This window comes from Melozone crissalis, unplaced genomic scaffold, assembly GCF_028551555.1.
Source record: "Melozone crissalis strain CALT ecotype California unplaced genomic scaffold, PUWL_Pcris_2 ptg000042l_1, whole genome shotgun sequence".
In the NCBI taxonomy this organism is placed as follows: Eukaryota; Metazoa; Chordata; class Aves; order Passeriformes; family Passerellidae; genus Melozone; species Melozone crissalis.
Window position 1 is genome coordinate 40,755,484 of NW_026535820.1, and position 16,477 is coordinate 40,771,960.

The 16,477-nt window shown below is 35.9% G+C and overlaps 1 protein-coding gene across 1 annotated transcript in view; it reads right to left on the reverse strand.

The window, feature by feature from the left end:
• Window positions 1-2,337: 2,337 nt before the first annotated feature.
• The window catches only part of ABCA13 (ATP binding cassette subfamily A member 13), a 169,136-nt gene continuing 154,996 nt past the window's right edge, over window positions 2,338-16,477 (reverse strand). Inside the window, exons 53-55 of the mRNA XM_054285153.1 lie at window positions 4,918-5,023; window positions 3,916-4,053; window positions 2,338-2,427 (exon numbers count right to left, since the gene is read on the reverse strand). Of these exons, the coding sequence (XP_054141128.1) occupies window positions 2,338-2,427; window positions 3,916-4,053; window positions 4,918-5,023 (334 nt within the window). The remainder of the gene's footprint in view (window positions 2,428-3,915; window positions 4,054-4,917; window positions 5,024-16,477) is intronic.

A 16,477-nucleotide genomic window follows, 5' to 3' on the forward strand; every position in this document is an offset into this window, starting at 1 on the left:
GTCTTGTGCTTTTATGCTTCCTTTGGTCAAAACAGACTGCAGGACTTTGACCAAGGGAAGCAAACTGCAGGAATTTGACCAAGGGAAGCTGTTTTATTAATTCAGCTGCCTGACACCCTTCCTCAGCAGTAATAAGTGCTCTTTTCACAATTTCATACAAATCACATATTTTGGCTCAACTGCCTTACACTGCAAGGATTGGAACCATCTACTTTCTCGAATCCTTAAATTTCCTAGAGTACATTTCATCATTTTTTCAAGAATTTGTGGTGGTTGAGACAGAGATATTAGTTTATAAAAATAAAAAATACCAACAAACAAACACAAAGCAAATCAATCAGTAATAATATCAGCGATCTACAGGTCTAGACACACCAACAAAAATAAAAGAAAAAAGCCAAAAGCCCTGTGCACGTGACTGCCATACTTTCCCTTCTACTTTTTTCATTTAAGAGCTAGAGAAATGTTCTTCTGTTGAGTGGTTACAGAGATCCTTGTCTGTTCCTTGAATGCTCAGTTTCTTCCATCCTGGGGTGCGGACATTAAGCAGGCTACTTCAATGATGGCATATTTCTATTTCTGCCCAAATTTCCTGCATCTGCTTTCCTTTTCCTTTCATGTCCACTACTTCTCTCATGCTCTGCTTTGTAAAATCGACGGTTTTTTGTGCTAATTGGGGACCTTAGAAACCTTCCACTCCCAGCCTCATGAAGAAATTAAAGATACCTGTTTTCACATCAAATGCGGACATCCCATTGTGCTGTGGCACTTCTACCAGGGTGGTGGCTGTTGGGGTTTAATGGCCCCTAGGTCCTTTGGGTCTTGAGTAGCTTGGCAGAGTTCTGATATTATACCAATCCATTCTAATGATAAAGCACTTTCATAAGCTCACTCACTCTGACCCATATGCACCTGCAGAAAACACCTGTAAATCTTTAGGATTTTATTTATTTTTCCAGGACCTAATTTCATCTTTTTAAATAGGCAACATGAATTCCTGATTTAAAAAAAGCATAATGGGCCAAAGCAACATGAACAAATCAAGCCTCAATAAACAGTCTTCTGAGTCAGCTTGCAAAGCATAAAACACAAATATATATGTATTTTTAATATTTTATCATTGTACAGCAGGGGATTATGGCAGCAGCTCTGCAATATTGGCCATTTAAAATCAAATTCTCCCATCTCAAAGTGAAATTCCCTCACCACTGCACACCCAAAATCATATTGCAGTAAATAACTTCTAAGTCACTGGTTCTACAATTTCAGCTATTTGACAGTGTAGTTCAATAAAATGGCATGAGGTAATTTCATAGAAGCTTCAAAGATTTGTTTTGGATGAGGCAGCCATTTACTAAAAAAAAATTTCACACATTTTTTTCTCCAAGCACAATATACAGGGAGTTTTTATCCATTAAATGCTCACTTATTTTGCACAAGTACCAGCTGAAGACTGTGGCCTTGTCTGAAGTATCTAGCATCATAATATATTTATTGAGAAGTTAATTGATCACAGTCTGAATTTTTATCTTATTTTCCTTTAATATTCCCATTAAACAGCATTTTGACATTCTTTTTGAAGAGAAAGGAAACAAAAAAATGAGAAAAACAAACTAGGTCATTAAAAGGTACTTGAGAATACTTCCAGCAGCAACCTGTAGGCTTAGGCTCATTGTCAAGTATGATTTGTGAAAACTTGTTAAATTTACTTAAGATAACTGGGAGGAACACTAGGCTAGTACACTAATAACCTCTTTGTGTTAAAGCCTTATGGAATACAGTGCATCCTTTTTACAACAAAAAGGTTAATTTAGCTTGTCACAACACAGAACTGAATTAACAGGAAAATTGAAAGGCTGTTAATTTGTGTGATTAAATAAAAATACTGGGTGATAGCCAAGCTATTGCTACCATTCGATTGTTTTTTCTTGCCTTATCATGTAAAAGTTAGATATTAAGTGTGCATGCAAGAAATACTATAGTCAAATGAATGCAGAGCTATCACAAAAAAAAAAATCTACTGCACACTGACATTTCAGATCAGCCCTTTTTTTTTCCTACATTAATTAGGCTATCTGTATTTTAAAATTCCAGTTAAATTAGGAAAACCTACTTTTTGGCAGATTTTTTGGTCCTCATAATCAGTTTCTTGCTTAACCAAGAACTGGTATCATTCCTTTGGTCCTACAGATAAAAACTCACCTCTGGTTTTACTATTTGTTTCTCATACACAAATTGTTCACAGTTGAAAAGTTATTGCATGTAGCTTGCGTGTACATATATGCAAACACACACACACACTCATATGTTATGTTGAAGCTATATCCTGCTCTGATCCTAGACTGGGAGGTGATCATGATGAACAACAGGAGATCCTTCTGAAGAATGCGGGACTCCTTGTTGCTGTGTCGCAAAATTAATGAATACCTGTAAGACATGATAAAAAGTAGGATTTTCAAAATAAAAGTACTTGAATTCAGACTTTGGGGATATAGGTGATGGCATTTCTTAGCTGCTCTCCTTAGCTTTTTTTGATAAAATAATTAATAACTCAGGTTTAGGGAACATCTCTAAAAACATGTTTTATAAATTCTATAAATAATCCCTCTTCCCCTCTCCAGCTAAGACAGGGGTTGATCAATTATAAAAATTATGATAAAATAAGTTACCAGGATTTGGAAAAGGCATTTTATGTACAAGTAAATATGAAACAATGGTTTTAATTGTCTTTGAATGACATACCTAAAGAATCTGAGTCTGTTGTCTCTGCCAATAAATATTACTGAGAAGGGTGCAAATATTTCAAGGTGAAAGCACACTTCTGATTCAAAAACTAATGTGCCTCCTTGAATTGGTTTGGTTTTTTTTAAACACCATCTTACTGCATGAAGATTTGTTTCATTTTAAACCACACAAGTATTTCACAGTAAAGCAAGTAGAGGGGAAAATGGCTCTTCTTTATTCAAATGATCCTCTTCACATGCAAGCAATCTTGGGGTGCATTTAAAGTGTGTTTGTTACTGTGAAGAGCTATTTTCCTGTTTAAAACTGACAGTTAGGGACAGGAAGAGGTGGTAGGTGACTGAGGTGATGCATCATCATGAAAAATGGAGAAGAAGTAAACCTGAGTGAACAATGCCTGAAGAAACAGGCTGAAATTACCTTATATGCAGTCACTCAGTGATCATTTACAAGTAGTTAGTAGACCAGCACAGAGGAGAATACTTCAATAATGATTTGCACATGGGAAAAAGGAACAAATTCACACCATCAATCACAGAAAATTAATATTTTGAGGAGATGTGCCTCTCAGTTTGCAGAATGAATAACAAGCAGCTGCCTATGAAGATGATGTGACACACCACAATCACCCAGAAATCCCATGCTTGCCATCAATGTGTTCTTCTTTTTGTCTCAATAAGAATTCACAATCTTTACCAGTTGGGTCTCTTCTGTCTGTTTGTTCATTTAAAATTCTCACAGGAGAATGTTCTGAAGGTCTAAGGTTTACCATGATTTACAGAGACCAATTCAGCCTTTTCAAGGACATTGGTAAGATCCCAACTTTTGGGCTGTGGAGGTGGCAGTTCACAGTCCTATTTTGTTGTCCCACACAGCTCCAGAATGCTCTAAGCACAGATTATGTTTGTGCACACTACAAGTATGTGGCTTGCTGTGATGCCTTTACTTGCTGTGATGCTTTTACTATGCTCACCTCCAGCATAAAAGCAGTGTGGGACATGGAATCACTGTGTGACCTGAGATGGCCTAAAACTGCTGGAGTATTGCATACATTTGGGTAACCCAGCAAATGATACAATATTCTACTACATCAATAACTACAATACACAACACAATTAGGCAAAAAAAAAAAAATGGGGGAGGGAAAGAGAAGAAAGACAAATGATAAAATACCTGCTCTAATGTAGTTTGGCTAATGGAGTAGTGTTTGATTTGGAGAAAATTTTTTTGATTCTCTAGGACTCTGAAGAGCTCTGCTAAGCATCCCTGACTTCTTGGTACATGGTACTCAAGCAGGTTAAGATGCTGTCCCTGAAAACAAGCAAAAATTATGAAAACACATAAAAGTGAATGTACTTTGTCATGAAGCTACACTTGCTTACAATCAGTTTACCTTCAACAGGCTCTTATTGCAGATTAATCTGGAAAATATGAGCTTTTAAAAAATAACATATTTTGTCTACATTCATAGAACGAAGATTAGTTCATACTGAGAGTGCAGATTTTGTGAGGTGACCGCTTGTTAATCTCATAAAAGATATAAAACTTTAGAACAATTTGAATCTAACAGACTAGGGCTGTTACAAAGCAGTCTGGGAAAAGACTGAACATGCACAGACACACAGCTGTCTGAGCTCAATACAGACTTATACACACAAAGAGGTTCATATCTAAGATAGACGCTGTTTCCCATTATTCTTTTCCTGTACACAGTTAAAGTAAAAGCCTGTGAGAGTGTTTATTGAAATGTAATTGCTATAAGTCTTTTATAAGGCTTTGTATTAAATCAAAGAATCACAGTAAAGGCTGAGACTTATCAACTCTGGGCTTTGAAAGCAATCAAAGCAAATACTCTTAGTGACTACACTGTAGTCCTGCTTCAGGTGAACACAGATTTGAGTTCAACTTCAATAATAAAAGCTAAAGGAAATTTTCAGTCAGAGAAAAGACCTTTTTATTTACATTGCCTAAATGCCTGTTTGGAGTTGATTCAACCAACATCACAAGTCAAATTTTTATGAATTGCTTAATAGAAAAATGAAAGGTATATTCATATGTACTTTTCCCAAGAAGATAAATATATCCAAACGTTTAAATATTCAAACATGTACATACTGTTCTTACAAGCCCCAAATTAATCTTGCCATATTCTACGACATGGAGTTTTATATGTACCTTAAACTGTGTTCCAGGAAAATGCATTTGTAGACAGTCCAAAATCATTCTTCCATAACTTATTTCTTTGCTAAGCCAAACCTTGACAGAATAACCCTCTCCAAACCTGGGAATGAGACATAGAAACATAAATTCATGAGGACACCATGAAGACAAGGACAACACTTGGTTCAATTGATTTTCCTACAATTATATCAAATATCATGCATTCCTACTGCATATCACTGTGATTTTACTATAATGCTATTGAACGACAGAACTTCAATGAGAAAATTTTAAAATTTATAATAACAGAGACCATAAACATGTTATGCCAAATTTTAGTTACTAATGTGTTTCACTACTTAATATACCTGAATTTTTGTTAAGTAAATTATGCTTTAATTGCTAGATTGCTTTGAGTGGTCAGTATAAAACTATGAAGATTACATCACATATACAGAAAAAGAAAAAAAATTCCTTCAACTTTTCTGATGAGAAAAATGGGCATGTAGCACTATTTTTCAAATCTGTTAACAAAGCTGCACCTTCAAAAGAAGATTTCAGCAATGTGAACACAATGGTGTTTTAAAGATATGCAAAGGCAAGTGCAGGGATATTTAGGGAGATGCCGAAGTTAACAAATTTTCTTTGGCTTCTATGACTATTCAATCTCTCTCAGAATAACTTAGGAAATTAACTTCTCTTTCTCAACACAAGTGTGATAAAAATACAGGCAATCTAACCAACACTATCTTTTTTATTAGCTTTACTCACTGCTGAAGGTTATTTGGGAAAGTTGCAATAAACCAGTGAATATTGAAATGACAGCTATGTTCTTATGCACATTTCTTAAGCAATGGAGGTTGTGTTGCACCAGTCCCCAGACTGGGGTGCACAGACAGAGCTCAGCAGAGACATGGGACACAAAGGTGCTGTGCTGCACCTCTTCCCTCCTTTGCAGCTACATATCCTCCTTCCTTTGGGTTCTCCTTCTTGGTAAATTGCTAGGGGAAAACACCAGCAGCAGCCACAGCAGACGACCTTTCCGCTGCCACAGCTCTTCCCTGTTGCCAGTGAGCAAGGGAAAGGCAGAGCTGAAAGGGGGACAGGGAGCTTGTGCAGCACTGCCCATGTCTCCTCAGAAATCTGCGCCTTCCTCTCTCTTTCCACTCACCACTAGTACCACATCCTTCATTGCAGCATAACTCCCTTTTCTTCCTTCTCCAGTGTGGCAATTGCTCATTGCCAAACCCTTTATTACAGTGGTTTAGTTCCTAGTGATTACCTCTGTAACAAGCCCTTGTGCCAAAACTCTCCTCTCTGGTGCCTTTCCTGTGCACAGCTCATGATTCAGGGCAGCAGCTGGCTTCATTGGGTCTGATTGGCGAGAGGCACATTTTCATGTCATCAAAGCAGAGCATGTATCACAGCACACTCTACAATGCTGCCCTATATCAATACATTAAAAAATGTCTACAGATTATCAATCAAAATGTAAAAATGATAGAAAGAACTATTTTGAGATAAATGTCCAGTTTAATCAGTGCATGACTGATTCCCAGCAAAATAGCCCACATGAAACACCACATGTTCCTCACTTATAATAAGTACACAGCAATGTAAGGGCTTTCACTTTTATTTTGCAGTGGGTCAGAAACTCTGTTGTTATAAAGGAAAAATCGGCATCAATTTAAGAGCAATGCAAGTTTCCACAATGAAAAAAATAGACTGCAGATTTGATTCTATTAAGAATTTCACATGAATTCAAAATACAATTTCCAGGGATCTCAAACAAAAATCCTAACTATTGATGCTGCACAAAACAGTGGCAGCTTTTGCATAAAAATGAAAAGCTCCATCACAGATAAATGAGCATAGGTTTTTTTAGCCTTTGGTTGATTGTGGGGGTTTTTATGGGTTGTTTATTTTTGTTGCTGGGTTTTTTCTTTGTTGGGTTAATTTCTTGGAGTAAGATGCAGTGTCCTGTCTGTTGGTTCCTGAAGGATGTTTCATGAGCTAAATTGTATTGAGTCCAGAAGAGCAGGGTACTAAATATTTACTGGAGGGTGTAGCCTGACAGACAAACAGTGCTGATTCATCAGAGATCCAGAATTAGGTGGAATCCAAAGCAGTGTCTGGCCGATTTGCTGTGCAATGATTTACTATGCTTTAAATAGATCTCTAATTAAATGTTTTAAATGCATAGCATCATCCCTGAAAAAAATACATGCGACAATAAAAAAAGTTGTTACAAAGATGGATATAGCTAACAAGGGTATTCAATTTAGTTGACAGCTAACCTGAGGCAACATTTTACAAGAGATCATTGATTCTGATCAGTTTTTTTGGCATTTCTATACAACGACCATTGAATTACAGTTTGAAAAATGCTGGTTTATGGAGACATTCAACAGTCTCATAAAATGAAATTGTGGTATGCAATGAAGTTTCCAAAGAAAATGAATCAAAATTCTGATTAGCAAAGACAGAGGAGTCTGTGCAACTTTGGTTTAGTTCTAAATTGTAAACGGCATAAGTGCCAGCATAGCACCAATAAAAAAACATTAAAAGATTTTCATCTTTTGGCTAGTTGAGTTATGATGCTTCTATACCTTGATTTTATACTTCGTTTTAGTATGAGAGCTCCCCATATAGAGTGAGCTGATCAGCAATAAACATTTCCCCCTACTATAATCAGCAAGCTGCTTTTGGCAGTGCACTGAGGAAATGGAAACTGAGCTGACCATTTTGTTCGCTCTGTTTTGCTCTCTGATTCAGACAATTCAATTAATTCAGAAACACAAAGTGGAATTATAGAGTAAACCACAATCTGGTTTGATTAGCACTGTTAGCACCAAACCTTTAGTACCTGAGAACTCAAGGCCTAAAGAGGAAGACATAATCATTAGAATGGCCTAAGTTGAGCCTGCAGATTCATTCAGCAGCCATCTGCTGCAAAAGATTCTTCATTTCTTCAAAGCTATTCAACAGAGAACACATCATGCACTGCCATGTTACTTTAACTACACCTGCTCTTCTATTTTTATATAAACAAACACACAAAACCACACTTTCAAACAAAATGAAATATTTTTCTTCTCTCTATCCTTCCAATTCTTCCTCAGTCAAACTCCTAGTTCATGCTCGACTTTCACCTCATTAGTGGTTCTGGGAGCGCAACTTGAGTGGTTTTTTCTGTTAAAATGCTAACATGAGACTGAAGCTAAAATATAAATTCTCAAATTGACTGTAAACTAATTAACTTGACTATTTAAAGACAGCATCAGCTGCAGAAGCAGGAGCTTAGCAAAAACTACAAGTCCATACTTCTAATTTATATAGGTCCTCAAGGTATCTGAGCACTCAGATAACAAGGGAGTAAAAGGAATATAAAAACGTCACAAGAAATGGAAATATTTCCATGCCAGGAATTACTAAATAGGCTAAAACTTTTAATCATGAAAGAAAGATGAAAAGGCAGTCAAAATATATTTTTAGGGAGCCCAGAATCATGACTAAACAATGAAAATAAGAAATAACTCTTCATTCATATGTTTCTCATGCAAAAGCAAGGGTCATAGTGTTAAATTATAGGAAAAGAAACACCAAGTCAGTAAGATGAAGTAATCTTCCTTACAGTATGTAAGGAAACTGTACAACTCATTGACATAGGATGTGCTAGATGTCAGAACTTGACAGGAGTAGAATAAGAGACCAGAAAAACTCATGGTGAGGATCCACTAAAATCACTTCTGACTTAAGAACCATCTAAAAAAGAAACTGCTGAGGGCAGTTGAGTAATGTGGTAAAGTAACTTCATATGCTTATCTTGTTCCTGTACTTTTCCCTCTTGATCACTTTCAGACAGAGAATACTGTGCTAGCCGGTGTATAATCTGATCTCAGGCTTCTTTAGGTATAAATATCCCCAAGAGGAGGTCAGCCTGGGTAAATCACCTGAATGGTTCCTCAGTTCTTGGAAGTTTTGCAGCCCCACAGCCACACTACCAGCAGTACAAAAATAGTTTATGTAAATCGACTTCAGATATGTATCTACACAATCTCCAGTCACACACTGAAATAAAGTGTAACCAAATCTATACTGAGGGAGTCCCCTGGCTGCTTTCCTGATCCTCTTTTAACCTTGCAGTGGTAATGGAAGTGGATTTAGTGGCCCAAAGGCTCAAAATTCTCACAAATATCAAGGAAAGGAGCTGCCACATGGAGCAGGGTAACTTCTCCATGTTCCCTTCTGCCCATTCCTTGGGGGTCCTGGTTCAGAGGTTTGCATGGGGACAAGAGTCCCCGTTGAAACACAGCTGAACCCACATTTGGTCACAAGGAGTCCCTAGAGGCATTAACCCAATAGATTTTCTTAAGCTTGACCCATGAAAACCTGTTTTGTGTGAAAGAAAGTATATTATCATCAGACTTCTATTTGCTTAAAAAATAAAAAATCTATATTTTCATTTAAAAAGCTTAAGAGTTTGCTCAAATGAACAAAATCAAACTTTGAAACCACTTTTTTAAGTTACAGTAGGTCCAGCATAAACAGCTCATCAAATCACACTCTTCCCAAAGCCTATTTACCAACTCTTCTATCCCCCAGTAAAATTTACTGAATGTAAATTCAGGAAATGAAGAATATGGCCCCATTTCCTAAACTTTGAGGAATAAGAAGAGCATCTAATTACCCATAAGCTTTTCTTTCCCACTAATCAAAGAGTACATTTCCTGGACAATGTTGTGCTATATTTATACATATATTCACAGCAAAAAATTTCAGCTCACAGAAAGTTTACTGATAGAAATATAATGTGCATACTTTGTGTATGCACTAGTTCAATCAAAGGACTGCTGCAAAATAACATTATTGGATGAAAAAATAAAAATAGTAAAGAGAACATTGGCACTTAGTGTCTGCAAGGAACTGCATCTTTTAGAATATGTGCCATAAATCAAAGAGCGGGAATAACATTCTACTGTGCTGTTTATCCCTCTGCTTTGGTTTTCACTCATTTGCAGGCAGATATGGTTCTACTTTCCCTAAGTGAATAGAATCACAGAATCGTTTAAGCTAAAATAAGCCTCATCTAGGCAAGGTAACTTAGTTACACCAGTATAATTGCTGAAGCATGGGATACACATCCAGGTCATTCCTCTCACAGCTTTAGACACAAATACAATTTACAAACAGAACAAATCTTGAACAACATTGAAAACAAGGCACTTTGAAAAACATAGCGAAAAAAGAAAATAAAATTTTTAAAAAATTATTAAAACAAATTAATCACACTGAGATAATTTTAAATCACACAATGTGTTTAATGGTTTCATCTATTAAAAACAAGCAAATTCAATTCCAAGGAAAAAAAGTAATTAATTTTTAAATACTTGTATTTTTAATGCTAAAAATTGTATTTGTAATTGTATTTACAATACACTGCTAATACTTAAATTTTTAAATGCTAAAATCAAATGCAAATACCCTGTCACTTTTAAAATGGGATTTCCTTCTGCGTTTATTCAGAACCTCAGCCTTGCTGAACAGATAAACTTGATTAGATGCAAACAAACAGACATAAATAAATTATAAAGTCTCTCTTCCATGTACTATTCATAGAGTTTGTTTCATCATTTTTAAGTAATTGTGACTTTTCCAGGGTAACAATAGAAACACAAAAACAGCTATTAAAATGATGACTAACACTTGTTCAGGTATATTGTACATGAACTATTTGTTCACACACACTCAGGCTTTCATATCAACGCATCTAAAGTTAATTTCTGTATTCAATATTATAATTGTCATAACAATGACAGTCCCAGGATATGAGCAGTACAGGGTGCCAAATTGCCTTGCTCTCTGTGCTCTTGTAAATTCTTAGATGTGATTTCCAAAGATGTGGTGAAACCCTAAAAAAATCTCGATAATTGTTTAAACAGGTGCACACATAAATACCTCTCCATATTTGTGCTTGTTTGTCTGCACATACTGCCAAGTATCAGGGATTTTTTTATTCTTGCATTATTTATATATTTCACTCCCAGAGAAACAAGAGCAGCAGTGCTGTAATCCTGTGTAAAGCTGATGGTACAGCCTATAAAGAACCCAAACTGTTTCCTCAAATCACCTTATGGGGCTCAACAGTGAAAAAGACAGGAGTAAGTAACATTATCATTGTGTTTCTATGACTGGGTTTGCATGTACTGATTTTTAATAGCATAATAATCATGATATTAGACACTAAAATGTCTACTAAAAGACCTTATCAACACCTCAAGGTCAAATCTCAAGATAAAGAGTGTTTAATGGAGAAAGGATTTGAAATGAAAATTTAAACCACAGTTATATTTGCTTTATGTAATGAACATCAATTACATCATCACACAGCACCTTGTAATGAAATCCCTATTGTGAATGCCTTACATGATACACTGGATGTACCTGCTCAGACAAGTGGCTTTATTTACTGCAATGCCTAGAAAATGTTGCAAATGAGACAGCAGATTGATGAGAGAAGGGATGAGAAAGGGAAGAGAGTGCTTCATGTTTCTGGAACACCCTGGGAAACCAAATCTTACACTTTCATCCTCATACACCTGTGTGGTCTGTGGTGAATCATACCACACCTTTCTTTAGTGCTTTCCTGTCTTCTTAAGGGCCTACCTGGAAACCAAGGGCTCCAGTTGGCAGGGAGAATTCACAGTGCCTTCTGGAACACCCACAGCTACAGCTGAAGTTAACTGGAGTTTTGCTTTGAATGCAATGTTGAACAAAGGTAAAATATTTAGTCATAAACTGTTCAGATGGGCTACCCAAACCCTTTTAACTTTAACACCAATCTTTGGTTACTCCTCTATAAAAATGGGAGTAATTATTTGAAATCAAGTTTCCCAGAAGTGCTGCGGAAAACAAAGATGTTGATGCTTGTGAAGTCCTGATCCAATAAATGTTAATAATACTGTATTTTAGAACAGGTTTGAAAAACTCCTAGTAAGACACATACTAAGGAAAGAGGAGAATATGAAATCTTAAGTAGCTGCTGCTGATTTAATGACTTATTTAGAGATACGATGCACCATCCTGTGAAAAACAGTATAAAAATGACCAAAAAAAAGCATTCTAACGCACATGCACAGTAGGGCTGAATAAATATTGTACAAAGTTTCAGGAGAGTCAAAAGATATTGTTCATTCCTGAACTCCTGATCTCTGTGGTTTTTAAGTTTTAAGAACTCTTTTCTTCAAACTTTCCTCTTGAAAGGCAAACTAATAGCTATGTTACATGATTACACATCCACTGTTTTAATACATTTCTCATGTACAGCAGAAAGACTTTTTTTGGTCAAGAAGAATGAAAATTATATTAATTTTTATATTTTATAGCATATAAGAAGCTTATTGCTAGTATGTCAATTAATAACACTGTGTCCACCAAAGGCTGAAATATTGACAAGAACTTTAATTTTAATCCTCTCTTTTCCATATAGGAAAACTACATGTGTAGGTTTGAGGAAAGCAATAAAATATTCTCAATCAGCCTTTTAAAAAAAGGGTAAAATATGAATAGTCTGCCAACATATTTTCCATTCTAACTCTTTAAGTGCACAGATAAGACTTGCAGACCCCTTTAATCCTCCCTGGGCTGAGAGAAAAGGACAGGGTGAGGACACGTAGAAGAACAACATGAAGACACCAAGGTCAGTGAAGAAAGAGTCAAGTCCCATATAGGAGGGACGAGGAGATGCCTTGACTGTGGGGCTGAAATCCTCATGAAAAGCTATGGAGAAGAATGTAACTGACACATCAGACTCTTTTCCCCTGTAACTCGTTGAAAGTATGGGGAGATGAAATGTTCAAATTGTAGATATGAGAAAAGGCATCTATGCTAAAGTAAGCAGATGTTGACTTTGTAGCTGTGATCTCAAGAGATGTTTGAACAGAGAGAGAGAGAAGAGTGATGAAGACCCTTTGCCACCAGGGAGAGATCTCTGTGCTCAGAGATGAAGAAGATCTCAGAAATAGATAAAGAGAACCTTGGCTCTTGAACAGCTCACCTTTAAAATAGAACCCCATAAGCTGACATGGCCCATAAATGCAGCTGTGGGAAAGCTGTGAAAGATGGAAGGATGTTCACAATTTCAGATTTCCATGTGGCTGCTATTCATGGAAATTAAAATCCATGAGAGAATTGTTTTCCTGTGGAGAAGTCTTCATAAATTGACAAGAGGGACTCCTCTCCCTCTTCACTTGGGACTCCAAGCTGAATAAAAACTATCCTAGAGATGATAAACTCAATTGTTTCTGCACATCATTAGAGGGAAAGAAAGAAGTTGGGGGGCTGAAGGGGGGGGGGGTAAGTGTTCTGAAGATTTTATTCTATTTCTTATTATTTCTGTTTCTATTAATAAAGTTTTCTTTGTATCCTTTAAAAATTTTGAGCCTGTTTTGCCTTCTTCCTATCTCACAGCAGAAAATGAATAAGTGTATTCTAGTGAGTGCACTGTTGTTTTGCCAGCACTGAACCCACCACATTAATTGGTGCATTGGCCAGGAAATCTCAAATTGGCAAATCGAAACCACTACACAGCTATAGCAAATGAATTAATTGTTGGGTAATTTAATCAGATGGCTTGCTGATAAAATTTGAGAAAAGACTTGATGTCCAGCACCTGACAAATTGGTATGGGTTTTTCTGATATGAGAAGTCTGTCCAGATGGCCCTAGAATGAAGGATAATATTCAAAATGTTGTTCTCAGAGAACTGGCCAGCTGTATCTCACATGAAAATGCTTTTGTGAATTTTTTAAAAAAGCATTAAGTATAATGGAGAATACTGAAGAGAGCATTTAAATGTAATCCATTCACAATTTAGAGTAATTGACTCTGTTGGCAGGAGTTGTCTGAAATTAGGCTTTAATGGGCACAACTGTTAACACATCAATCTCAGAAAAACTACATCTAGAACTAAGAAGCTAACTTTTGAAAATTACCCTTCAGTTTTTTCTTCTACCCAATACATTCCTTGATATTTTTTATAAATTTGCCACCTATAATAAAAAAGCCTTTATATAGAAATTTTACCCTTATTATTCTGCTGATAAATATCTGTAGATACTTTAAATCTGTTTAAACATCTATAAATATGGTCAAAGTTCAGCAGCTGGGAGCAGAAACCCAAACACCAACATTTGTAGTGAGAAGATATTTTGAGAAGAACATTGTCTGACAGGCTTGCAGAAGGTCTGTAAAAATGGAACAAGTCTTACATGTTAGACGCAGCATCACTTTTTATATCCCTATAAAGCATTTATGTCTCACATTAGCATCTTCCTGGAGTTCACCCATACCCTTCATAGCAGAATTTTGTCCTGCCATCTGACAAAGCTGTACTCAGTCCACAATTATGATCTTTCACATCTGCCAAGGGCTGAAAGTGTAGCCAGAGAGAACGAGCTGAATCCTTGAACTCCCCAGCAAAGCAAAGAAGCAAATTTAACAGGGCCCCAAGGAAGACCCATTATACCTTCATCACATATCCATCAAAAAGGTGATCATAATCTGGACTCTATAGGCTGGAGTGGTACTAAAGAATAAACAAATGAAACAATTTTGAGGACTTCCATCAAGACAGAATTCACCAAGAATGGAAGAAAAATGTCATTTTAGTATATGCGCCTACATTTAGAAGAGGAAGAAATTTCTTGAGATATAGTAATGGAATCATGTGTAATATCAAAATATGCTTCTATTTCTTACAGTACAGGATTTAGTCTTTTATAAATAAAAGCTGTATCAAAGTTTTCTTTAGTTTAAGTATTCATATAGTGTTTACATTTATCTCCTTGCAATCTTCAAAGCCAGATCAGGACATGTGTTGATTTCAAAATATTTGCTCAATTTGATTTGTAGAAACAAATTGAAAACAGACTTAAGGATGTCAAAAACAGCTTATAAATAAGAACAATTTTTAAAAAACAAGCTGTAAAATCTTACAAAGAAACCATGATAACCTATAACTCTTACCCCATTAATTTATTTTAGTACCATTCTTTCCTGTTAATATGAATGTGTATATTACTAGCCTGATTAATTCACACACAGCACAAAAAAACACCATCCAAAAATACAAACTTTTATAGTATTGGTAATTAAATCAGATGCAACAAAATCAGTTTTGTTTATGCTTTCCTTATATTTATTTCTTGGAACATTTTTTTTAAACAAAATATAAGAGGTGATGGTTTTTTTACTGCGAGATGGCGCATGGGACAAATATAAGAGACAGTGCTAATTGCAGAAAAACACTGAAACACTAGGAAAAGATTGGTGATTATATCAGTAGAGCTGGCTGTTAAGGAAAACATCCTTCCTTCCAGGTAGATATTTCCTAATAGCAGCTTAGATTTACTAATCCTTGTGGTCTACACTTTAGAAGAAACAGTATTTTGCTCTGTATGACAATGAGAATGATAGGGCTATTAAATTGTAGGAAAACTGGAAGGAAGCACTCAGTACTCTTCCAAGTCCTGGAATCTTTTCAGGATGCTCACAGGTGGAGAAGAAAGTGAGAAAATGAAGATTTTAAAATTATTTAAAGCTTAATTGTTTCAATGGATTTCTTTGGCATTCTGCTTTTCTGCCCCCTCCCCACCTCATGTAGATGCAGGAATCCTCCTGCATAAGGTAGCATAACAGGAAATGTCTTCAAGTAAGTTTGGAACTTTAAAAAACATTGTAGATTCTGTGCAATTAATCTCCTAACAATTACTTTAAGTGTTAACAATGTGATAGCCTGGGTTTTATGATAAAGAATCATATTGCCCTGTGTTGGAGGGATGTTAGGAAGCTAGATTAAGCCAGCAAAATAACACAAGTAATGGAACAGTCTTTGACATCTTTCTAGCACTTGTCAAAAGATTTCCAAAGAAAACACAGAAATGTCTTTTCTGAAAGCTTTAGCAGCTGTGTGTGTGACGCTTTAAGACTGTGCTCTCTACAGTGGTTTTGTTTTTCCAGCCAAGGAAATGTATCAGGCAGTCAGAGAAAATTCAGAAAATTGTATGATTTTAATTAAATCCTTTGATAAAGCTCACAGGTTTTTTTTTCTTAACAAAGGGTTCTAAAATTTTAAAAACATTCAATAGGTTCCTGAACAGTTAGCATGGAAAATTGGGACACCAAGTCAATCAATAAGCTAGGAGTTAAAGTCCTGCCTTAAATGAAAAATCTTCATGCAGCTTGAGCTACACAGTTTGTGTAGAAAGTCTCAGCAATATTGATCTCAAGTGCACATATTTTCCCATGTGAAGGTCACTGATGGACATATATTAAAAAACTGCTGTGGAACACAAACCTGCTGACAGTATGAAATATTCTTAATATAGAGAAGGTGTGCTTTCTACAAAGTCACAACAATTAAAAAAAAATAATTGCTATGAACATGACTGCCGAATATTTTTATTATGACCTTGCTTTAGAGAATTTGAAAGAGGCGCTCATAAAGCCTTGATTCTGGAATGGCTGATCTGTGAGTATCTCTACAGTAATAACAGTACCAGTATCATCTCAATAAG